The sequence below is a fragment of the Microcebus murinus genome, chromosome 16 (assembly GCF_040939455.1).
Source record: "Microcebus murinus isolate Inina chromosome 16, M.murinus_Inina_mat1.0, whole genome shotgun sequence".
NCBI classification, from domain to species: Eukaryota; Metazoa; Chordata; class Mammalia; order Primates; family Cheirogaleidae; genus Microcebus; species Microcebus murinus.
Genome location: NC_134119.1, coordinates 17,372,994 through 17,399,568, shown reverse-complemented (window position 1 = coordinate 17,399,568; position 26,575 = coordinate 17,372,994). Strand labels below are relative to the sequence as shown.

Here is a 26,575-nt window from a genome sequence, read left to right as displayed (position 1 = left end):
ATGGACATATATACATATATACAAAAGAACTGACTTCTGAAGAAAAAGTACATATATTTGTATAATAAAAATCTAACTAGATTGTATATGTATATATAACATTGAAAATATATTTATATATAAATAAATATTATGTAAATATGGTGGCATATAACAGATTCATATATGTATATGTATGTATGTAGGTAGTAGGTATCTATGAAATGTACTTTTTCTTTAGAAGTCTGTTGTTTGGCTTGAAAATTTTCTTCTTAAAAATTTTTAAAATAGCACATAATTTTGCCAATTCTCATTTTTTTACTTTAAATTTTTGTTTATCAGTATGTTATAAAAATTAATCTCTATGTCATTTTAGGGAGTTATTTTATATATCTATTTCCAATAGATTTTGACATGCTGAAGGACAGCATTATGAGCCTTTCTTTGTTTAAATAAGGCATTAAGGCTTATAAGTGAGATTTAATGGGCTTCAGTTATGTTAGAGGGTTTCTGGGGCATTACTGACATTTAAAATGATCTCTCTAAGTAGTGTCTTTGCTGCTTCTGTTAATTGATGGCACTGTTATCATGACTTGTGGCACAGCATTCTAAGTAGCAAAATGAAAGTTCATGCTGATTTTACTAATTTTTCTTTCATTTACTTTATGAATTCAAGTATAGAAACATTAAAACAACATAAATGAAAATGTCACTAACTGACCTTAGGAGTATCTTCTGAGATAGGAAAGGAAAATTGTTGAAGGAAAAAATATGAAAACCCTCTTCTAAAAATGATCAATTTATTAATCTTAAAAATATATATAAAAGGGATATCAAGGCTTTAAAAATACCTAATCAATTTTTGCTTAGGGAAAATTCAGGAAAAAAAAGAAATGAAATCAGCATTATTTTCTTATTGTTAGCTATGATGTTCAGCATCATTTAAATAATTTAGAGTTTACAAGGCAGACAACTATTTGTTGTCTACATTTAGTTATTAAAAGCATTTCCTTAAGTACCAACTCTGGAAATCTTACTTAACTTTTCAGAGTTACAACAAATCTTAAGTTTCTATTGAATAAAGTTTTCTATAATTCTCATTTACTTTAATATTTTGATTTCCCTCTTTATATAATAATATAGTAACTGATTGCTATTTAAAATAAGCATTCTGTTTAATCCTTGTAAGGAACATTTAGTTTTATAATGATAGGATTGTTACATTAATATTTTTTGCTTGATTTTTATTTAGTTCTATTTGTGATTTATTTTTTAAACATTCATTTGTTCATCCATGCTTTATTAATTTACTAAGCATTTACAGAATACTTGCTGTAAAATAGGCATTGTTTTTGATACTTAAGAAAGCAATTTCTTTTTTTTATTTTTTCATAATTTGCTGCTTTATTGCAGCTTTCATTCAAAATACATTTTACATCATCTGTGACTCACAGAGCCAACTAATTTTCCTTTCCTTCCTCCCTCCACCCGTCCTGTCACTATTCTACTCTTTACTTCTATTTGATCCACTTTTTTAGATTCTACATATGAGTGAGATTATTTGTCTATATCTGGCTTATTTCACTTAACGTGATGTCCTCCAGGCTCATCTGTGTTGCCCCAAAGGACAGGATTTCATTTTTTTTTAAATGACTGAATAGTTTTCCATTGTGTAAATATATAACATTTTCTTGATGGATGCTTAGGTTGATCCCTCTTTTGACTATTGTGAATAGTGCTGCAATAAACATGGGAGTGCATATATCTCTTCAACATATTGATTCATTTTCTTTGGGTATATACCCAGTAGTGGGATTGCAGGATCATCTGGTAGTTCTATTTATAATTTTTTGAAGAACTTCCATACTATTTTCCATAATAGCATAACTAAGTAATTAAATATAAAATATCTGATTTCAAATCAAAAGTGTAGCTTATTACATCTCAAACAAGAAGCAGCACAATTAAGCAAAGTATGTGCCTAAACTATTGGCACAGTTTTGTCATCTTTATGGTAGCTTGTTTATGCCAGCAGTAAAGAAGCCTGAAGAGTGAGTGGTGATGAAATAAAGAAAGGTAATTTCCACAGCTTGTTGAGAATGGAATAATTTTCCTTGCAAGAAGAGGTCCAAAGTCTAAAAGAAGTGGTAGTCAGTTGGTGCAAAGTCTGGTGAATACAGGGGATGACAAGAGAGTTTCCAAGTCCAGCTTCTGTAGTTTGAGCAGCTTTGTTTGTGCAACATGTGATTGAGCATTGTCTTGCAAGGGGATTGGCCTGTCTCTATTGACCAATCTTAGTGGCTATTCACAAGCATTCTCATCATTTCATCCAACTGGTTGTAGTAGACATATGTTGGAATTGATTGACCAAGTTTCATAAAGCTGTAGTGGATAATACCAATGCTGGACCAGCCAACAGACACCATTAGCTTTTTTTTGATGGATATTAGATTTTGTACTGTGTTTCTGTACTTCATCTTTATCCAACCATTGTGCCAAAGGCTTCTGATTATCAAAAAGAATCCATTTTTCACCACACATAACAATACAGTGTAGAAATAGTTCACTTTTATGTCGTACCAGCAAAGAAAGGCAAGCTTCCAGACTATTTCTCTTGTGACGCTTGTTTAATTCATATGGTACCCATATATCCAGCTTGTTTAGCTTGCTGATTTGTTTCAAATGGTCCAATATTATTGGAATAGTAATGTCAAACCTAGCTGCTAATTCACGTGTGTGTCGAGATAGATTCACCTCCACTACAGCTTTCAGTTCATCATTACCCACCTTGGTGTCAGGTCGCCCACATGGCTCATTTTCAAGATTAAAATCACCAAACAGAAGTTCTCAAACCATTGACATACTGTGTGTTTATTAGCCACGTCCTTCCCAAACACTTCGTTGATATTTTGAGCTGTCTGTACTGCATTGTTTCTATGATGGAACTTATAATAAAAAATAACATGAATTTTGGACTTATCCATGGTTTCAAAAAAATTGCTCTAAAAAATTTTGAAAGATACTTACAAGCCAAAACATGCATTCACAAGACTGAGGATGTACCTTCACAATCAAAATAAAACAAGAAGTGTCAAATTGAAATGCCACAGATATCAATTGTCAAACTTAGTACTTAAGGAAATCAGACATTCGGCTCCTTTGGTCTATGTGCCTGTTTTTATACCAATACCGTGTTATTTTGGTTACTATAGCTTTGTAGGATGTTTTGAAGTCAGGTAGTGTGATGCTTCTAGATTTGTGATTTTTGTTTTGTTTTGTTTTTTACTACTCAAGATTGCTCTAGTCATTCAGTGTCTTTTGTGGTTCCATAAGAATTTTAGGATTGATTTTTCTATTTCTGTCAAAAATGTAGTTGGTATTTTAATAGGGATTACATTGAATATGCTTTGGGTATTCATGGACATTTTAACATATTAGTTATTCCAATTATTCCAATGCAATCCAATTATTCCAATGGGATATCTTTCCATTAATTTGTGACCTCTTCAGTTTCTTTGATCAGTATTTTATAGTTTTCATTGCAGAGATCTTTCACCTCCTTAGTAAAATTTTTTCTAGGTATTTAATTTTTTTTGGCAGCTATTGTGAGTAGGATTGCTTTTTTAATTTCTTTTTTATATTGTTTGCTATTGGTGTATAGAAATGCTATTGATTTTTGTATGTTGATTTTGTGTCCTGAAACTACTGAATTTGTTTATTAGTTTCAATAGTTTTTTGGTGAAGTCTGTAGAGTTTTCTAAATAAGATCATGTCACTTTCAAATAGGGACAATTTGACTTCTTTTCCAATTTGGATGTCCATATTTCTTTCTCTTCCTTAATTGCTCTGGCTAGGAATTCCAGTTCTATGTTGAATAAAAGTGGTAAAAGTAGGGCTGGGTTCTGTGGCTCATGCCTGTGGTCCTAGCACTTTGGGAGACTGAGGCAGGAAGATTGCTTGAAGCCAGGAGTTTGAGACCAGTCTGAGCAAGAGCAAGACCCTCTATAAAAAAGCAGAGCAATTAGCTGAGTATGGTGGCTCACACTATAGTCCCAGCTACTCAAGAGGCTAAGGCAGGAGGATAGCTTGAACCCAGGTTTTTGAGGTTGCAGTGAGTTAAGATGATGCCACCGCAATCTAACCTGGGAGACAGAGCAAGGACTGTCTCCAAAAAAAAAGTGGTGAAAGTGAGTGTCTTTGTCTTGTTCCTGATCTTAGAGAAAAAAACTTCAAATTTTCTCCATTCAGTATATTAGCTGTGGATTTGTCATATGCCTTTGCTGTGTTGAGGTATATTCCTTCTGTATCTATCTTGTTGAGAGTTTTTATCTTGAAAGGGTATTGAATTTATCAAGTGTTTTTTCTGTGTCTGCTGAGATGATTATATGGTTTCTGTACTTCATTCTGTTTATATGATGTGTCATCTTTATTGATTTGTATATGTTGAACCATCTTTTCATCCGTCAGATGAATCCCACTTGATCATGCTGAATAATCTTTGTGATACGCTATAGGATTTGGTTTGCTAGTATTTTGCTGAGGATTTTTGTGTTTCTGTTCCTTAGGGATATTGGCCTGGAGTTTATTTGTTGCTGTTATTGTGTTCTTGCCTGGTTTTATTATGAGGATAATGCTGACCTCATAGAATACTTTTGGAAGAAGTCCCTCCACTTCAATTTTTGAGAATAGTTTGCATAGAATCGGTAGTAGTTCTTTAAATATTGGGTAGAATTTAGCCATAAAGCTATTAGGTTCTCATCTTTTCTTCAATAGGAGACTTTTTATTACTGATACAATCTTGTTCATATTATAAGTCTGTTCAGGATATCTATTTCTTCATGAGTTAATCGTGGTAGGTTGTATGTGTACAGGATTTTTTCCATTTTTTCTAGATTTTCCAATTTGTTGGTGTATAGTTGCTTATAATAGTTTCTAATGGTTCTTTGTATTTCTCTGGTATTAGTTGTAATGTCTTCTTTTTCCTTTATGGTTTTATTTATTGAATCTTCTCTCTTTTTTTCTTAGTGATCTGACTAAAAGTTTGTCAATTTTGTTTATCTTTTAAAAAACCAACTCTTCATTTACTTAATCTTTTGTATTGATTTTTAAATATGCATGTCATTTATTTTTGCTCTGATCTCTATTATTTCTTTTCTTCTACTCATTTGGGTTTGATTTGTTCTTGTTTTGTAGTTTCTGGAGGTACAATGTTAGGTTGTTTATTTGAGGTCTTTCTACTTTAGTGATATAGACACATATTGCTGTAAACTTCTATTTTATAACTGCTTTTGCTATATCCCATAGGTTTTGATATATATATATATATATATATTTTAATTTACCTTTGTCTCAAGAAATTTTTAAATTTCCTTTTTAGTTTACCCATTGACCCATCGGTTGTTTAGGAGCATGTTGTTTAGTTTCCATGTATTTGTACAGTTTCCAAAATCCTATTAGTGATTTCTAGCTTTATTCCAGTGTGGTCAGAATAGATACTTGAAATGATTTAGAGTTTTAAAATTTTGTTAAGACTTGTTTTTTGCTCTAGCATATGGTCTATTGTGGAGAATGTATGATATACTTCCATATACTATTTAGAAGAATCTGTATTCTGCAGATATTGGGCGGAATGTTCTGTAAATGTCTGTTAGGTTGATTTGGTCTAGCTTGTAGTTTGACTCTATTGCTCTTTGTTGATTTTCTATTTGGATGATCTGTCCATTGCTGAAAGTGGGGTGTTAAAATCACCTACTATTCTTGGATTGCAGTCTGTTTCCTCATAGGTCTATTAATATTTGTTTTGTATATTTAGGTTTTCCAATGTTGAGTGTATATATATATATATATATACAATTATATATATACATAATATATATACAATTATATATAAATATATATATTAATATATATTAATACATATATACAATTATATATATACTATATATATACAATATTGCATATATATACAATATATATACTATATATATATATACAATTATTATTTCCTCATGCTGTATTGATCCCTTTAACATTATGCATTAGCTATTTTTTGTCTCTTTTTATAGTTTTTGACTATAAGTCTAATCTTTTTGGTTTCCATTTGTGTGGAATATCTTTTTCTGTTCCTTCAGTTTTAGTCTATATGTGTCCTTATAGGTGAAGTGAGTTTCTTGTAGGCAGCAGATATTTTGACCTTCAAACATTTTTTTAAATAAATTCAGCCACCCTATGCTTTTTAATTGGAGAATTTAATCCATTTACATTCAAGGTAATTATTAATGTGCAAGGACTTACTCCTGGCATTTTATTACTTGTTTTCTAGTTATTTTGTAGATTTTTTCCTATTTTTCCCTTTTTACTCTCTTCTTTTGGGGTTAAGTAGCTTTCTCTAGTAGTATTTTTTGATTCCTTGCTTTTTATTTTTTTAATATCTATTATAGGTTTTTGTTTTGTGGTTACCATGAGGACTTCATAAAATGTCTTACTGTTATAACAAGTTATTTTAAACTAATAACTTAACTTTGATCACATAGAAATGGAAAGAAACAAAAAAATAGTTGTATATACTTTAACTCTATTCCCCCCAACATTTTGAATTTTTGATGTCACCTTTTCCATCTTTTTATATGGCCTATCCCTTAGAAAATTAATGAAATATTATTCTTCTTGATAGTTTTGTCTTTTAGTCTTCATACTAAAGATATCAGTGGTTTATACATTATGATTACAGTATTAAAGTATCAAAGTCAGTATGATTTGTCTACATACTTACTTTTACGAGTGAGTTTTATACCTTCAAATGCTTTCTTGTTATATGTTAGCATCCTTTTCTTTCAGTTTAAGGAACTCCCTTTAGTATTTCTTATAGAACAGTTCTGGTAGTGATGAATTTCCTCAGCTTCTGTTTGTCTGTGAAAGTTTTCTTTTTTAAATTTTTTTGTTTTTGTTTACTCATATAATTGCATCTTGGCATGTGAAAGTCTTTTATTTCTCCTTCATTTCTGAAGGGTAATTTCATTGGGTATAGTTTTTTTCATTGGCAGCTTTTCTCTTCCAGTGCTCTGAATATATCATCCTATTCTCTCCTGGCCTGCAAGGTTTCTGCTGAGAAGTCTCCTGCCAGATATATTAGGACTCCCTTTTTTGTTATTTGCTCATTTTCACTCACTGTTTTAAGAATCCTCTCTTTGTCTTTGACCTTTGAGAGTTTGATTATAATATGTCTGGGGGTGTTCGTATTTGGACTGATCTGATTGGAGACCTTTGACTTTCCTAAACCTGAATATTCATCAATTTGAATGAAAACATGAGCCATGTCTCTATATAAATGAGAATACTTTTTTAAGTGTTTGAAAAGTTATGAGGTTAATAACTTTAGAATAGGTAAAGTGAACCAACTGCTGAATGTAGCTGTTTTACATATTCTTTTCAAGTTTATTACATCACTTTAAAAAATAGTCAATTGGAAATATTATATTTTACTTTATAAAAAATTATTGCATTTCTACATACTGACAACAAGCAAGCAGAAACCATAATTTAAAAAATACTATTGTAATTGCCCCCCCCAAAATGAACTGCTCAGCTATAATTCTAATAAAACATGAACAAAACCTGTATGACGAACATTGTGATGCACTAACAAATCAAAGACGACCTAAATACTTGGAGAATAATGGATTAGAAGACTCAACATAGTAAATATGTCAATTTTTCTTAAATTGATATTTAGATGTAACACTCTTCCTACTAGAATCTCAGTAATTTTTTTGTAGATATAGAAAGCTTATTTTAAAATTTATATGTAAATAAGAAGGTCTTGGAATAGCCCTAATATTTTTGAAAAAATAAAAAGAATAAAGTGGGAAGAATTACTGTGCCTAAGAGTAAGACTTACTATATAGCTTTGGTAATCAAAGGAGTGTGATACTGTCAAAAAATAAATGCATTGATCAGTGGAACATAATAGAAAATTCATGCTAGCTTTGATGCCAACCCTGTTCCATTTAGGCAGAATTCAAAAGATGAAAATGGTATGGACAAAGGACATTGATGTTTACTAACACAAAAGTGCTTTGATGGGTAAGATTGTTCACAAAAGTATGTGTATTCCAATTGTATCAGGATGGAATTATATTCTCTACACATTTATTGAGCAGCTATAATTTTATTTAGAACTCATTAATTTACTTATCACCATGTTTTGAAAATAGTTAAGTTTTCAGTTTCCTCATCTGTAAAATGGAGATAATAATATTACCTATTTCATGAAGTACCTATTTCATGTGAGTATTAAATGAGTTGGTAGGTATTAAGCTCTTATATAAGTACTAGAATACAACAGGGGCTCAAAAACTCATTGTTACCATTATTATTATTATTATGTGTAAAATAAACATAATGCCTACCTAATATAGTTGTTTTCAAGATTCAAATAAAGCAATTTAAATGAGAGAAAAAACAAATTATTGATGTTAAGATTATAAGAATTAAAGTTTAGAAATAAAAAGAAACATTATTGTTTGAAGTTCTTTTAAAGATAAATAAATATAGGATGTTTCTCCAATATTATGAAACTATATGTTATCTAGTCTTCATTACTGAGCAACTAATCAGTTTGTAGACTGTGTAGGAACTTTTGTTTATTACCTTTTCTTTTCTATAATTCACTTCTTTTTCCCCATTTCTTGGCCTTTTACTGTGATTCTACCAAAAATGATTCAGGTATGGATAATAATAAAGTTGAATATGTGGTTTAATAGTAACATTTCTTAATAGAAGAATGAAAGGGTTAGAACTAATTAGGTGGTGTGTTCCTGTCTAGTTAGTTAATCCACTCTATTTTTGTACTTTGCAAACATATTAAGTCAGACATTACTCGCTAACGTCCACCTGGTTAGTGGCAGAATCATTACCAATTGACTGTGAGTTGAATCAGGTAGCTCAGGCTGAAGGCATAATTGAGAACTTCAGTCTCTTGGGTATCACTATGGAGGTAGAGTGTATTGATTATTAAGCAATGAGAGTTAAAGTTAGAAAAATCCTTCTGCAGTGGCTCCTCATGTCCAGAGATTTAGTTTGGCTGCTGAAAGAGCCTGGCAGGTAGCATTCATTAAGCAGAGGAGGAATTTAAATGTACAATGGAGAGGGCACTATGATGAGATGAAGCAAATAAGAAGCTAGAGATTCCAGGGAACTCATTCAAAACATACAAAAGTTGAGATAAATTAAAGAGTGGCTTGTGGTGACTACCCATGCACTGGGAGCAATGAGCTCACCATGTGTTCTCTAAGAAACTAAGTAATCTGTGGTATGATTTCAGCAAATTCTCTAGCCAGCACAATACTGTCCATTGAGTAACAGGTCAACTCTTACTACATTTTGACATTTTAAAGTTACAGTATAAGATTTCACATAGAAAACATCAGGTTCTTGATATTTACATTATTCAGATATGTAAGAATAGTTCTGTGTCTAAGAATTTGCTTCTTTGCTTCCTCCACACAAATTTTTATAGGTCTATTTCTTCTCAGAGTTTTTCTAAATTTAGTAAAAGGAAAAAAATGTTTTCAGAGTGTTTTGCATTGTCTCTCCCCTTGCTCCAACATTGACTTCATAAACTGGCATCATTACCATTAATATTAAGTGTATTTATTTGAATTTTATTTTTAGAGGCTTGAGGACTAATTTAAAAATTGAATTGTTAGAATTTTAATTTAAAACAACATTTAATGTTTTTATTTTTGGGGGTCTTCCGGTAAGGACCGGAAAACCTGCTAGACAAATTCAAAAAGAGCTGTAACACTCATATAATGTTTTTAAATGGAGGTTCAAACTAGACTAATGTAATAAGATGCTGAGGGAGGCTGTTTTTTTGTGGGTTTTTTTCACCCTGAAATTGAAAACTAGCAGCTAAAGATAAGGGAAAAGAGGCATTGGGTACCCCACATTCTAAAGAAAGCCTCCAACAATTGGTGGTCAAAGACTCACTCCATTTCATTTAAATGCTTCCTGAACAGGTCCTTATCTCTCCTGCTATCACCCATTCCCATGATTATGGTTGAAGTTTGGGTTCTGCAGAAAGCAGACCCTGAGATAGAGATTAATATGTTGCATGTTTGACATGTTTGCATGTTTTCAAACATGTTGGCAAGTAATATGTTGCATATTCGCAACATATTACTTAAGTAACAATTTTAGGACAAAAATCTTTGGAAGAATTGGGAAGGAAGCAAAACTGAGTAATCGGAGAAGTTGAAATATGTTCCAGTCTCAGCAAAGGCCTCAGTTGAACATATAGGAAGCCAAGATGGCCCTTCAGAGTTGTCTGATGTTGGGACAGGCCTGGGCCTTTATATCCTCATAATCATCAATATTGGCCACAGGGCCAGGCATTATATCCCTAAGTTATTGGATGTGAGCCACCCAAGAAGGGGGCATGATCTAGAACGAGATAGCTCTTTTCACCTGAGATAGTTTCTGGAGAGGCCTCAAGTTAAGAACTATATGCTGTCATTTGAATTAGTGTTCCTTTATAGGTAACATTTTATTTCTCTCTAGCTGCTTTCAGATTTTTTCCCTTTGTCTTTAGTTTTGGAAAGTTTAGTTATAATGTGTCTTGGCATGGATTTCTTTGGATTTATCTTATTTGAATTATCTTATTTGGGATTCACATCATGAATCTGTTGGTTTATATCTTTCATCAAATTTGTGACATTGTCAGACATTATTTTTTAAAATAGTCTTTCAGCCCTATTCTATTTCTCCTCAACTTCTGGGGTCTTTTTTTGGTTTTGTTCTATGGGTCCCTGAGGCCCTACTCATTTTAGGAGACTCTGGGTCCTATTTGAATATTTTATTTGGATAGGTAGCGACTCTGTTAGGTATAACTAATAGGTCTTAGCCTACTTTAGTGGGCAGTAGTTCCGACAGTTTAATTTTCAGAGGTGTTGTGGTCTCATTTTGGTGGGCCTGGTGTGTCTGGTGCAGGTGGGGTTCCCATAGTCCCTATTGGAGCTGCCTGAGGTGGCAGAAGTAATTTTCCTAGACTTGGCTTCCTTATGTTTCTAGATGGGGAAAAGGAAGTCTCTGGCCTGAGGGGATGAAAAGTATCCAGGCGTAGCTGCTTCCCCCTCCCACATGCCTCTTGGTGGCAGAGATGATTCTGACACCTGCTAGGGAAGGAAAGCCTTCTGAAGCCATGAAGCCAGAGCCTTGTTGAAGCAGGATGCCCCCCACCAGCTACGGGGTGGAAAACTCTTCCTGGGCTGGGAGCTTCCTGTGATAAGATCCCCATTGCCAATACTCTCCAGGTATCAGAGTCTCTCAGTGTGAGAGAGGAGTCTCAGGCCCATGGGTCTTCCTGGCAGGGTGCTGCTTGAGGCTGCACCACCCTAGTTCGTGCTGTCCAATGTCTGCCTGTGGCGGATTGTTAGAAGGAGAGTGCTTTTCCTGCTGGTTCATCAGCTTATTTTCTTTTCTTTTTTTTTTTTTTTAATTTTTTTTTTTATTTTGGCATATTATGGGGGTACAGATTTTAAGGTTTCAATAAATGCCCATTTCCCCCCTCCCCCCAAAAGTCTGAGTCTCCATCATGACCATCCCCCGGATGGTGCACATCTCACTCATTATGTATGTATATACCCGCCCCCCTCCCCCCTCCCCCCTCCCCAATACCCTATTACTGTAGCACCTATGTGTCCACTTAGGTGCTACTCAGTTAATACCAGTTTGCTGGAGAATATATCTGGTGCTTGTTTTTCCATTCTTGGGATACTTCACTTAGTAGTATGGGTTCCAGCTCTAACCAGGAAAATATAAGATGTGCTATATCACCATTGTTTCTTAGAGCTGAATAGTACTCCATGGTATACATATACCACATTTTATTAATCCATTCTTGGATTGATGGGCACTTGGGCTGTTTCCATAGCCTTGCAATTATGAATTGTGCTGCTATAAACATTCGAGTGCAGGTGTCTTTTTTGTAGAGTGTCACTGGATCATTTGGGTAGATGCCCAGCAATGGGATTGCTGGATCAAATGGTAGATTCACTTGTATCGCTTTAAGGTATCTCCATATTGCTTTCCACAGAGGTTGAACTAGTTTGCAGTCCCACCAGCAGTGTAGGAGTGTTCCTCTCTCTCCGCAACCACGCCAGCATTTATTGTTTGGAGATTTTTTGATAAAGGCCATTCTCACTGGAGTTAAGTGATATCTCATTGTGGTTTTGATTTGCATTTCCCTGATGATTAGAGATGTTGAGCATTTCTTCATATGTTTGTTGGCCATTCTTCTGTCTTCTTTAGAAAAATTTCTGTTCAAGTCCTTTGCCCACTTTTTAATGGGGTTATTTGATTTTTTCTTCCTAATTTTCATGAGTTCTAAGTATATTCTACTTATCAGTCCCTTATCGGATGCATAAGATGCAAAAATTTTCTCCCATTCTGTAGGTTGTCTGTTTACTTTCATGACTATTTCTTTGGCTGTGCAGAAGCTTTGTAGTTTGATCATGTCAGCTTATTTTCAGTTGTGCTCTGGTTAGATCCCGGGGAGAAATAAGCCTACTTGGGTTACCTTCTGTTGCTGCATTGGGTGTCAGGAAATGCTGGGTCTTGGTCACCTTATTTCTTCTGGTAGGAAGTTTTAAGTCGCTCTGCAATTATGTTGTTTCTCCAGTCCTGTGTTCTCTAACTACTTAACCTTCCTCCTTGCACCTTTCTGAGTTCTACTTTGGTTGCCTCTTGTATTATTTCCAAGTTTTATAGTTGTATTTAGCAGGAATGGGTGGGAGGAAGAACCAGAAAAAACAAATTTATGCCATCTTCACCGGACTTCAGCTTCATCCAAGAGGGCACTATTGTGCAAAATGTGATATCTTACATCATCATCAATTTGAAAAATAAAATTTGTAAAGTGTCCTTAACATCATGATTCTGTTTAAATATTAAATATATTTATTATATAATGTTATAACATTATTATATAATGTTATATTATAAAATGTTTACATATTAAATGTATTTATTATATTATAAAATGATAATTTATAATTTATAGATTTATGTATTATAGTTATCTAACTTAATGTGTCTATTTTACTTATTTATTCCAAACAATTATTCAAGAGCAGCCACACATAGTGATTGCTAAATGGTTTAAGTAATTAGATTAAAATTTTTTTATAAGTGGTGAAGAAGTTTAGGTAACCTACCCAAAATTATATAACTAATTACTGATGAAACAAGGGATTAATATTAAATGCTTTTTTTTTTTTTGATGGACACAAATCCATTGCATCTGGAATATCATATACAAATTATTTTATTGACTATTGCTACTTCTATTTTATTTCTGGTATTTGGATGTCTCAGAGTAACATTAGAATTGCATCTAGTTTTAGTAAGTATTATTTAGTTATCCTGAGAGATTTGTTAAATAATAATAACTTTTAAAAGCCTCTGAAGTCAGTAATCAGCTTCTCACCAATGATAATACTTTTGTCTGAGATTAATATCAGTGCTTTTCAATGCACCAGAATACAACTAATCTCTATTATAGAATCCACAGCTGGCCTGATGGAACCATAATAACAAAAGTAATTGGTACATTTTGATATCCACAGGATACAAATTATAATTTGTCTCCTGTGTACAGAAAAAAAATTAGGTCTTTGTGGTAAATGATTAAACTTGATATTGATAAAGTTATATTTTTGCATGTATTAAAGGAGATGGTTTTTTTGATATAGTTGACATAAACACAATAATACATTTATTGTATCCTTGAACAATGTAAAATTTCATTGTATATTAATAGAAAACAACCATAATTGGAAATAGAATTATTAGACTTATGTATAATAATTTAGGAAGGAGAAAAATTATGGTGTCTATTTTCTATCTCAAGTTATGAAAATGATTGTTTGATAGTCCTAAATTAAAGGGTGAGGAATAATAAAAAATTTGGGACAAATGAAAGCATATATTTACTTTGTGTATTTCACTATAAGTATATAAAATCCTAGCTTAGTCAATTTGCATTTACTTGATTAAAGCCAAATTTTAATGTATTATTTATTATTTTGATAAATTTAAACAAATCAAGTTTTTAAGCCTTAATAATTATGAAATATATATCCTCATAATAGCAATATCTATATAATTGTTAATATTAATAAAATCATAAGGAGGAGTTTTGACTTTTTCAATGTCAATTTTGGCTAATGTTATCAGAATATTAAATGTAATATTTCAGAGGAGTTTTCCCTTATAGGTAATTTCAGATTCTATGAAATCTAAATTGCTAGTTATTATAATAGTATTAGGAAATGATATGGGGAAAGTATAACTAAAAATATTTAAATTTTTATAATTTTAAGTTGTATGGTATATGTAAATGCCGTTTATTCTGGTCACTTTAATTAGATTAAAAAACTAGGAATCCTGACTTTGACACTTATGTTCATTGAATACCTTTTCATTGTGGGCATTGGGTATTCATCTGTTTTGAAAAAATTGGGGAGAAATGAAGTAGTTCCTTAAGAGATAGTCTGGCATATGGGAAAGAACATTGGTTTGGTGTTGGATTAAAGGGCTCAAACATTGGATTTGAATACTTCTTATCAGCACCTGACCTTGGGCTAGTAATTTAGCCTCATTACAGCCTGAGTTTCCTCTTTTGTTATAGGAAAAGTAAAATTCCCAATTTTCAAGGTTGTTTGGAGGATGACAGATACTGCCAAGATCAACTCATAAACATTGCCTGATAAATAATACATGCTTAAAAAATTGTTATGATGATCTATTTGTGGATTCCTGTATTTGGTTGTGGTAATGGGTATATTTTCTACCTTGATAAGCTTACTAAAGTATGTGTCAGCTTGTCCACTAGCTTGGTGATTCAGAGCATGACTTTCTAATAGAAATGAGTCATATGAGAGTCATTTTAAAAATTTCATAAATTGGCCATGTCTCAAATGGAATTTGATACAGATAGTTAGATCAGAACTGTTTGATGATCCAAGTATTGCATTAGAGTGAATAGAGAGCCAGGTCAGCTCCTACATGATCTAGCACAATTGAGATGGGTAACAAGCCTTTAACTAACTGGATGAAGAATATTGCTTTAAATTGTTTAGACTGGAAAAAGGAAAAATGAAAATGTATGTTGTATTGAATTTTCATTAATTTAGTATAAGTAGAATTAACATTGCTAGAGAAAGTCTTCACATGCTATAGTAATTAAGAAAAAAGAAATATAGAAAAAAGAGAGAAACAGGAATTATATATATCCCACGATAATACTTTGTCATTTTTTGTAGGGTGGGGTGTTATGGAACTTGGCTCCTCTTATGGGAGGTGCTTAAGAGTATGAAATTTGTAGTAACCTTATATGGCTTCAAATACTGGCTCCAGCCTTTGATCTTAGACATGTTACTCAACCTCTGTGTGTTGAGTAACATTTTTTAATCTATAAGCAATTTTTAATCTATAAAATTGGAATAATAAACATTACCTACCTTATTGGCTTCTTGTGGGGACATATTAGCTAGTAGTATGCCTGACATCTTACAAAAATTCAATACATTTAAGCTATTTTTATTTTAGTTAGGATTCAAGGTATACATTTAAATTACTTTTAACCATTGCATTTCATCTTTCTTCAGCCTTCCAGTGCATTTGTATAAAAGCAATGGGTACCTAGTAGAATGTTTGACACACATGAAGCTTCTTAATGGTTGGTTTTAAATAAATGGAAATAGAAAAGTCAGAATTGTCATGGGAACAAGATATTTAGCATTGAAATTCTTACTGAGCTGAAGCATTTTGATATCTCTTTTTTGTGAGAAATGTTCTGGATCTTTCTAATAAGTTAACAGATTCTGAATTTCTTTAACCTTAAGCTTCTGAAGTATACTTTAAATTTATAAGAAATTTAATTGGAAAGTAGTGGGAACTTTCTTGGTCTAATCTGTTCTAGCCAAGTTTTGAGTTTGCCTTGAAGTTTGAGACCTGTCATGGTTTATATCTAGTAAACTAAAGAGAACTGAAAACAACCTAAGTGCCCATCAATAATGGGAGTGGTTTTATTCAAACTTTGGAATATTACAGTGTGTTATATATTATTTTATTAGTTAGACCCATGGTGTATTGATAAATCAGAAAGTTATGCTGCATGGCAATTTTATTTTTGCAATAATCTCCAGAAGCCTCAATATTTATATAAATATGGAGAAAAGTATGGAAGCGAATGGCAGCTAGAGGAGTTGAGTTTAATATACTTGGTTCTTTAATATGTTCAAATGAGTATTTATTATTTTATATTTTATATATTTTAATATATTTTGATATATTTATATACTTTATATTTTAATTAATAAAGAAAACATTAGTTTAATATATTGATTATTCTTCAAATGAACATCTAAGAACAGAAACCATCCTCATAACAATGTGGACTAAGAGAGTTAGGGTGTGAAAGGATGTGAAATTTAGGCTATCTTTTGCAGTGACCAATCTGTATAAACCTTATCTGTTCAGTCAAAGTCCCAACAGGAAACAGATGGCATAATCAAATTAGAACAATTCAGGAGAGCTTATTCACAAAGGGAAATAAGTACAAGGATTTGAGTCCAGTGTGGTGTAGGGGAACCTCAAGGAATTGTTCATGAACCAGAGGCTACTAACAGCACAGCTGTTGCCACCCTAGGCTCAAAGAGGTAAGGGGAGGGAGAGGACATCAGAACCCCAAAAGAGAGAAAGTCATGTTGTAAACTAAATAACCATGATTAGAGCAGTGACCTTCATTCAAGAGACAAAGTCCATTTAAGGTAAGCTTATAGGGAGTGAACCAGTGAAATGAAAACCTTGAACTCATTCTCATCTCTCCCATCACCAGCCAGGGCCCCCAATTGACTGAACCCAACCAGAAGCAGAAGTTAAGAGCAGGCCTACTGGTGTCAACTACATAGGTCAGCAGCCTTTGGCAAAAGCGTAGAGACTGGGTTTTGAAGAGTAAAAAGGAGCTGTCTGGTATAAAATAGCCAACATTCTTTTATAACTAAATAATCAAAATAACCCAGAAAACGGAAAAATTAATTATAATATGCAAAATATTGACATCCATTTCCTTTATGGGCTTATAGAATTATTTTTTAATTGACCTAAGCCCAAAGACATAAGCAAAAAAATCTGAAGATGGCTTTGACCCTCACTCTCTGTGCATAAATCCTGGGTTCTTTCCTAAACTCCTATGAGGGCATAGCACTGGACATCTCAGAGTGGGGGCAGAAGACTGTAGCTCTTCAAGATGAACATGGCCACGATCCCACAAAGTGCCAAACTTTGGGTTGGTCTGAAATAGTGGAGATTTTTTATTAACTTCTACCATAGTTGCCCAAAGGGACACTGTAATCAAGGTAGTAGAGTGGGGAGCTGACATGTACTGAGTCTTGGCGTGTTCTAGGTACCGTGGAATGCACTCACGTGGGTTATCATTCTCACTCCTCTCAGTAAACCTGTACTGTAACTGTTATTTTACCAAATTGCTGATTAAGAAATAGAGACTACAAGAAATTAGATAATCAACTGGAGTTTAAGGAAAATTTTCCAGGTCAATGACAAGTCTGGAATTGGACCTAGATCTACTTGGCTACATCCTGGCACAGCCTCACTTGGCTGCAAAGTTGTAAGGGAGACAATATGTATTATTGGAGCCCTCTCACCTGTCCCAGAAATATATTTTTCACTTTCCCTTCTCTCTTATTCTCTTGTCTTCCATTCATTTCCTTTGTTATTTATTTAACAAGTATTTATTCAGTGCCTATTCTGTGCCAAAAGTCATACATGGTACTGTTGATTCCAATAAACATGACCTCTGCCTACAGCTTAGTAAGGAGTCTCAGGGGAGTCATGCTATGCATTTCCACTGGCCCCAAATCCTTTTCCTTTGAGGTTCTTAGCATCTCAATCTTTCCATCTATTTATTATGACTGGGAAGTATTTTTTGGCTTGTTTGTTTAAATCAAAGTATAATCTGATATAAAACTTTTTTAAAAGTCTTGATATTTAATTATTAAAGAGGGTTGAGAATTCTATAATATTATAAGAAAGATGAAATAAGGACATTCTATAAAATAATTTTTTAAAGGTGCTTTCTTTTTATTGAAACAAATCAGCCACCTTCCCCAAGAAGTGTATATAAGGATGCATGTTCAGGTTTAAGTTTCAATCAGACTAAAAGTATATCATATTCTCTCAAATAAGCAAATCTTATGCTGTTTCTCAAGTTGAAAATTGGTTTGTATTTATTCAAAACCTTTCTTGTCAAAGAAAAGTTAAAACTGCTGTCTAAATGTCTTATATCGTTAACCATAAAACTAATATACATTTGAACTAATTTTTCTCCCATTTAGGCATGCTAGTTCACTCTTTGGGGAAAGCCCCAGATTGGGTTACTCAAATAATCCCACTTTTATTTTTGTTTTTGTTTTATACATGACCATGGACTAGAGAATAATCCCACTTTTGTAACGGAGCCAGTATTATCATTATCAAAATTACCATTGATCTAGGGTACAGTGTCATGAAGGATAACTGGTATGTAGACAGACACACATGCTGATTTCTCTCAGTTAGCATTAGTTGCATTGTGAAACTATAGAAACTGCCTGCTAATACTTTAGTTCACCCTTTAATAATTAGGTTAGGTGACTTTCAGTAGAATACTATTCAATGGATTCTATGCATGGTGGGTTCTATAAATATCCCTGGAAGTGATTTGGGGAGGGGGTATGTAAAAAATATATATATACACATACACACGTATATATTTATAATTTGTTAATAATAATAATAAGGTATTAATAATAATAAGAAGGTATTATTGGACATCTAAGTTGGCACTATTCTATGGTTGGTTTTTCTTCTGGGTCTGATCCTAAACAAGATAATTAACATCTTTGATCCTCTTTAACTTTCCACTTTCGTAAAATGAAGGGGTTGGATCAGATAAGTGTTTTTTCCCTTGTGTTACGGTATTCCTAAATGTCACTGAGCACCCAGAATCATAGCTTGTGAGCTGACATAGGCAAAACAGGGACAACTCTGGCTCTCCTTGTACTTCAATCAGAGTAATTCTGTTTTGATTTGTTTTATTTGTTAATAATCCCAATTAAGTCTTCCAATTCCTGATGCCTTTTCACCTATTTATCAATAATGGGGTGATCGCATTCTATTTTTGACATCATAGTGATTTACAGCTTATACCAACCACACAGATCCTGGAATAATCAATGGTACCTTTGCATTCTGTAGTAAGCATGAAATCTAAAGTATTAATCATGTGTTTATGTCTGGTTTCTACATGTGAAGCAGTTAAGCCTATTCTTAATTTTCTCTCTTTGTCAGTTTCAAAGCAGGAAATTATAATTATAATGTTGCCCCAAATCTCTGGCATTCTGTTGATTTCATTTAGAAGGTGTAAATCTAGTAAAGCATGAACAGAGGTCTGTTGCCAAATTGGTGGCTGTATTTGTCTGTGTAGGTTGTATTTCCATAGCTGTCAGTTGAGATGGTTGCCCCCTATATAAAGTGGTCATAGAGTCATGCGCATGCTTGAAATTTTAATCTTATCTAATTTTTTAGCACTTCCTACTTTGAGTTTCTATTATGTATGCCATTCTAAAGGGTGATGTCTCAGCTTTTGTATCTTTGGGGATCACATGTTGTGAATGAAATTGGTGTTTTAAGTAGAGTTCCTGGGGAAGTTTTTGCCAACAATCATTGTGAACATCCCACATGCTCTATTGTAATAAGAAAGCAGAATAAATAAACTAAACTAGGTGGTCAGGATTCTGGGAGGGTGAAAACAACTATAATTTCTTTTATAATGATGAAAAGCAAACAAAAACCCTGCACAAATAGTTTTAATCAATGTTTAAAGACTAGTCTCCCAGTCTGTTGCTTGTTTGACAGATAGTCTTGGGTGGAGTGGAAATGGAGTGGGAAAACAAACAATTATTGTACAGATAATAGAATTTACTGGGTAAGTAGAATGAAAAATTATTTCAAATACTTATTAGGCTACTTTGGCTCGCAATCTACTTTAGTTACCTTTCCCAGCTACAGATTATTTTATAGACTGGATTATTTCAGACTCATAATTACAAGAGTTATTAAAAATGCTGGCACATACTAGATTAGCAGTTTTATTTTTTAAAAGATTATTGAATAGAATTTCATTTCAATAAAAACTCAGTTCTGAGAGAAGTCATCTGACCCAGAGATGCCTAAACTGTGGCGCATATGAGGTCATTTTAATGCTTCTCATCTCACTCTGACCATGACCAACATCATTTATTGATCATGGCACTCTTTCACACTGAGCTCAGATTTTGCCTTAGAATCTTTCTCCAATCAGAGGTATAGAAAGTCTCTTCCAATTAATGAATAAGAATTGTTTGAAACCTGTTTGCCACCCCTGATAGATTCTAAATTTCTTGATGAAAGAAGATAAATAAGATAGTTGAGGATGGCCCAGCTATTTATTTAGTACCTGAGAAGACTTAAAATAGAGGTCACGTGGCTCTCAGTTTAGTATTGTTCCTATTGCCTTATGCATAGATTAGAAAGGATTTTGAGATCGTAAGAGAAAACGTGCTTTAGGTACATTATAACTTTGATATAGGTTTTTTGATACATTATAACTTTGTCTTGTATTACTAATAATGCTATGGTGTGTATTCCATTTAGGAACTTCCAGTAATGGAATATTGCTTATATTAATAGGACATAATAATTTTATTTTTCATGATTTGGCCCACAATTTGATTATAATCTTGTTATAAAGAAGATACATACGCATACACGAACACACACAGATGGTCATTCAGGAGACTTTTTGGTGGGATCGAAGAGGTATGATATTCCATTTATATTTTGAGAAAAACCTAAAATAATGTAGTATTGACAATTGCTATGATTATGTTTCATTCAGGCTAATTATTTCAAAAAAGAGATTCCTATATTATATTAATTTTTTGGTTTTAATATTATAAAAGTGAATATTTATATCTATAGGAATTTGATAATTTTAATTAAAATTTTCAAAACTGGGTTTAAATATAAAAAAAACTTTCTCATAAACTTTAAAAATTTAACCATTTGTTTAGGATATTGGAAATAAATTCTCCATGTTTGCCACTATGAAATTAGTTTCAGATAACCCCTTTTCCCATTTTATGTTCAATGTTGTTTTTCACTTTATAAACAGTGAAACTTATATCTCATTGAGTTAAGTTATTTTGGGGGAAGGAAAAAGTACAATACCCAGATTCATTGACTTGTAATGACTCATTTTAGTTTTTCATTGAATTAATCTTTGATACAATTACTGCTACTTGATTTTTTCCCCTCCTTCCTCTGATAATAAAAGGGGCATTTTATCTCAGGGAAATGTTAATTAAAATAGTGTTGGTTCATAAGCATGCTCAGAAAGAGATTTTTAAATCTCATTTTAGAAGCAGTGGCATCATGCTTATGAACTTCAAGTTTTCTTTGTTCTTTTTCCTCATTGCTTTTCTCTGTGAAACTCTAGGAATAATAAGGAAGCATGTCCAAAATTTCTTCTAGCAAGAAATTTAGATGGGGACATACATATATTTTATACATTCTTAATCACTAAGCTTTTCCAAATAAACTTAAAGAGTTTCTTTAATAATCTTTGATTTTGATAGAAAGGAAAAGGACCAAAGTTTGGTTTTTCCACACATTTTAGTAAACAAATAAAGAAATTGACTAAACCTGCCAAATATTTCACTATTAGAAACACGTGCTGAGGACTTATTAGATGCAGGCCAAACTATTAAATTCAGACCTTATCTTTAAGGAGCTTCCTATCTAATTGGGATGTATTTTAATTTATTGGAGATAAGTAGAAATTAAGTGACTATTAATGTTAGATACGCAGAAGTCATTATCACCTTTGTAAAAATGGAAGAAATAATATAAATCCATCTGACCAATAAGTGTTGGATAATTGATTATTGGGGAGGCAAAGTAATATTAGAAATCACAATTAAGCTTCCCTTTTCCTTGCCTATTTTTATGTCATTTTTACTGAAGAAAATTGCTTTGACATTTTTGCTAATAAAGTCCATTTTTTATGTTTAAGAGAATAGAAATTGATAAAATAGACTTAAATTTGATGGATTCTTTATAAAAATCATTATTAGAATGATAATTACTGGAACTGCTTTGTGGTGATTGAGCAGCTTAGATAAAGATTCTACTACATGAATGGTAATGCACATGAAATTTTCTTAAAAGTGATTTTGTACTGTGTAGAATGCCACAATTTTATAAAATAGTTCTAAAGTGACATTAAAATGTTACTGGATATGCTTATCTAGACATGAGGGTAAATTTGACATAAACTAACTTGATGTTTGGCCAGGACTGGAATTCCAGTTCCTACACCTACTCACCCACCCACATCAATTGGAAAAATGCCTGCTTAAACAGATGGGCTTTGGGCTGTGCTCTCAAAACAAGCAAGCTCCACCTTTATTGAACAAAACATTGAATGAAAGTAGACTATAGTGTACTATTGTGCATTATTGATTTAATCATTGAGTGAAGAGCTCTTATTTATTATTACTGGTGTTTATTGTGTTGTCGGAAATACCTTTTTCTCTTATGAATGAATACGTGAAAATTGGAGGATAACAGATGGAGTCTCAGGGATCTGCAAAACCTATAGATAGATAGGGAAGTAGTTCTCAGTCAAATATGAAAATAAAAATCAGCAGGAGTGTGAAATGCCATGTGGTTTTATAAAAGCATGTAACTACGATTTTAGAAAATGTTTGGATTAGCCAGCAGACATGGGTTGATCATGAAATTTCCTCATTCAACAAGGCGTGTGAGACGAAGTAGAATTCTCAATGTCTATCCTCATTCCCCTCCAAGTTACCACTTCAGTAGCTACAAAGCTTGATTTGGCTACCGTTCTGGCTACTGTCTGTGTAAATATTACACACTTACTTATTGTGCTTTCAAAGGCATTTGAGGACCTGAATGAGAGTGTGGCAGATGACTTTATGACATCAGAAATGAGTTTTGTTTATGGTTGATTAATGGTGTTGCTGCTCAGTTCGTGTTTGTGACAAAAGCACTAAGGGAAAGGAAAGAGCAGCAATTAGCACTGTAGCTGGAACATCATATAAGACTAAATATAGCGCTCTACTATTGACGTGTTGAAAAGGATTCAAGGGCATTTGCTCTCCATGCATTTTCATGATACTCTCTTTAGTGTTGCAATAATCAGCAAGTCATCATATACTTAACCTCATGAATCTATGAGTTTGGGCATTTGTTCTTCACATGATCCATTATTTATTGATTGAATCATTAACACTCTGATGTTTGCTCCTCTTAAGTTATGACAGTGCATGGGTAGCATGCTGAAATTCAAGTAAAAGACCTCCTACTCCTTTTTCCTAAATTATTTATTTAATCTTTGGATAACTCAGTTTTGGTCACAAAGAAAGGGAACTTGGTTGCTACCTACTTTCCTTATACTACTGAAGAACTATTTTTTTAATAGTATGAGCTAATTCCTATGATATGTGAGAACTCTTATGGAATAAAGCTCAGTGCAGTATATATTGAATTCTGTCTTTGGATAAACTTAAGCATAGGTTATTTAATACATCGGCAGAAACCTTCTATGAAACTTTCTGAAAATTTGACCTCATGAAAAAAATCCAAATGGAATTGTCTTATATTTATTTGGCTTCTATAAATATGTGTGCTGGATTAATGGATAAATATATTTAAAAAATGACATGGCATTGTTTAACATTTATTTCTTTCCCCCAAATAAAAATTAATAGAAAAAGTAATAAATATGTTACAATTTAAGTTTGAGTTATTTCTTACTGCAAAATGTTTTGAGATAGTTTGTGTTTAATTTAATCCAAATTATCACTATACTTTCTTGTTACATTGTCCTTTGAAATCATTGAAATTGCCTAAATTATTCTATCTCAACTTGGCAACATGGGGAAATCAGAAGATTTATTTATATACAGAATGGAGAATAAGACAATCTCAACATGTTCTTAATTTTATCAGAAGCATATACATTATAAAAGTAGTAGCCATTTGAAGAGAAAAAAGAGATAAAATGGTGAAATATTTCAATTTTCATATTAGTAATAAATTCTGCCTTTAATTGAAAGTACATATTTTGTGTTTATGTATGTGTATGAGACACATGATCATTACCAGCTTTTTCTTGAACTACTCTGGTATACTATATTTTTTATGTATTATTTACTGTATTTTGTTTTGTCTTTTATTTTAAACAGCAAATGCCAGTCTTCTTGGAGGAGGAGGTGGTAAGTCCTAAATATCACTTAAGTTAAATTTTTTACACTTTTATTATTACACCAACTACAAGATTTTTAGTAAGTTCTGTAATACTTTAAAGAAAATTAATTTTGCTGTAGTCATTAACCACAAAGATAATAATCTTCCCCCCAACATTTATAATATAAATATCTTGGTTCACCTAAGTGTTATTTTAAATTATTTCAAAATATGTGGAATACTGTTGTTGTTCTTGTCAAACTTTGTATTTCTACCTTTGGCATAAGGTGTAATAGCTATAAGCTATTGCCATGAACACACATATAGTATATGACACTCAGTTTTGATATGAATTCAGAAACAACAATACATTTGGAGGCTGGCTGCAGTTTCTTTTTTCACCATAATGACTTTCTTTTGCTTTTCATGACTTTGTAGCCTGAGAGCTTAATATATTTAATATCAGCTACTTTGAAAAATAAAAAAGAAATTAGTATTGACTGTTTGCATTTTCTTTCCCCATGGTTAGAAGAGAAAGAAAAAGAGACTAAAGTGAGATGAATAAGAGAAAAATTTCTATTCTGGGAATTTTTTTGACACTAATATCTTGTAACTATATTTTGTTTCTAGGTTGGGGAAATGAAAGTTTTCATAGTTCTGGTATACATAATATAATAGGGGAGAAAAAGTATACAATAGGGGTTTTTTTCATATAAGACACAGATGGACATAAATAGGTTTGTTCTCTCTCTCTGCTACTCTTTTGCACTCTTTCCCTCTCTTGCTCTTGCTTTCTCTTTTCACATACTTGGTTTCACATACTTGGTTGATAGGCTTTCAAAAAATTTTCTGTCCTTCATCTGGAGGTTTCAGTGTAATTTTTATTTGGAAATTAAAAATTTAACCATTGTTTCTATGTAATGATCAATTGATTTTTTTAAAACAGAATTGTGGAAATAATAGAAAGAGTTTACACAATTAATGGAAAGTGATCTTCATATTATGGCATGCCAATGCTTGTATTATAGCAGAATGTCATGAAAAGAGTATAGGATTTGCAATTGGACTTACTGTGTGAAGACTGTAAATGCATTACTTAATATCTCCAAGCCTCTGTTTCCTCATCTTGAAAAAATAGGGATAATAATATCAACTACCCAAAATGTTTATTGTGAGAATTAAACAAAATTGTCTGGTATGTAATAGAATAGTATGGGATTAATACATGTCTATTTCTTTTCTTCGTCCCTAAATTATTTCAGAAAATCTAAATCTACAGGATTTTTCATTATACCTTTTATTGTATTTTGGGGGAATTAGAAGAGAAAATTTCCCTTAGAAGTTGGATTCCCAGTAATTTTTCCCCTCTGTCTTTTATAGTAGGTAAAGAAAATATTATTAAAATAAATTTTCCATAGTTGTAGTTTTCTTACAAGAAACCTAATACTATTCATAACATAAAGTCAAAATTGAGTCTATGTAAACACATCCATCAACTTAAAACAACAGACAAATTAGCCAGACAATTCATTTATTGCTTTTCATTATTTCTAAAACTGACTTGACTAATTATATTAGTTAAAATCACTTTAGCTGTTTATAACAGGAAAAGAAATCCAACATAACAGTAGCTTAAAGGAGATATAAATGTATTACTGTCTCAAGTAAAAGTGGTATAGATATAGACTGGAATGGCATATGGTAATTCCATAGTGGCATCAAGAACTTAAGCTCTTCATTTCCTGCTCCTCCTTCCTGGGTCCCATACTGAGGACCTCACCATCCATGATGGCTGCTAGAGCTCTAAATAAATATGGTGCAGGTCAAGAGAAGTAGGAAAGCCAAAAAGTCAAAAAAAGGTGGACCCCCAAAGATGAGCCAGTTTTCTTTAAGCAGATTTCCCTGGAATCCCACATTATCTTTGCATTTGATCAAATGTTCATTCCAGGCATGTAGTTTTTTATTCCAGGAAGCAATGTCCTCATAATAAAAGGTCAGTGTTCTATTTACTGAGGAAGGGGAGAGTGGAGATTGAGGTAAACAATTAACATTATGTACCTGCCATAGTGGTATCCTCTATATTGTCAAGCTGATTTGTTTAAATATATGTATGCATAGTTGGTATGTATAGAATTGATTCTAGTGATTTGGCTTGTATTAATATTTCCTTATGGTTCTTTTATCCTACATGAGAAGATATATTATGAATTTTTAGCAATGG

At 32.5% G+C, this 26,575-nt stretch overlaps 1 protein-coding gene and 1 non-coding gene across 2 annotated transcripts in view; one reads left to right on the top strand and one right to left on the bottom strand.

Moving 5' to 3' along the window:
- MACROD2 (mono-ADP ribosylhydrolase 2) overlaps positions 1–26,575 on the top strand; it is a 1,812,973-nt gene that overhangs the window by 392,245 nt on the left and 1,394,153 nt on the right. Inside the window, 1 exon segment of the mRNA XM_076010917.1 lies at positions 24,354–24,383. Coding sequence (XP_075867032.1) covers positions 24,354–24,383 — 30 coding nt within the window.
- On the bottom strand, positions 9,725–9,786 carry LOC142861477 (U7 small nuclear RNA). Its single transcript, XR_012912703.1, has one exon. It is a non-coding gene; the product is annotated as a U7 small nuclear RNA (small nuclear RNA).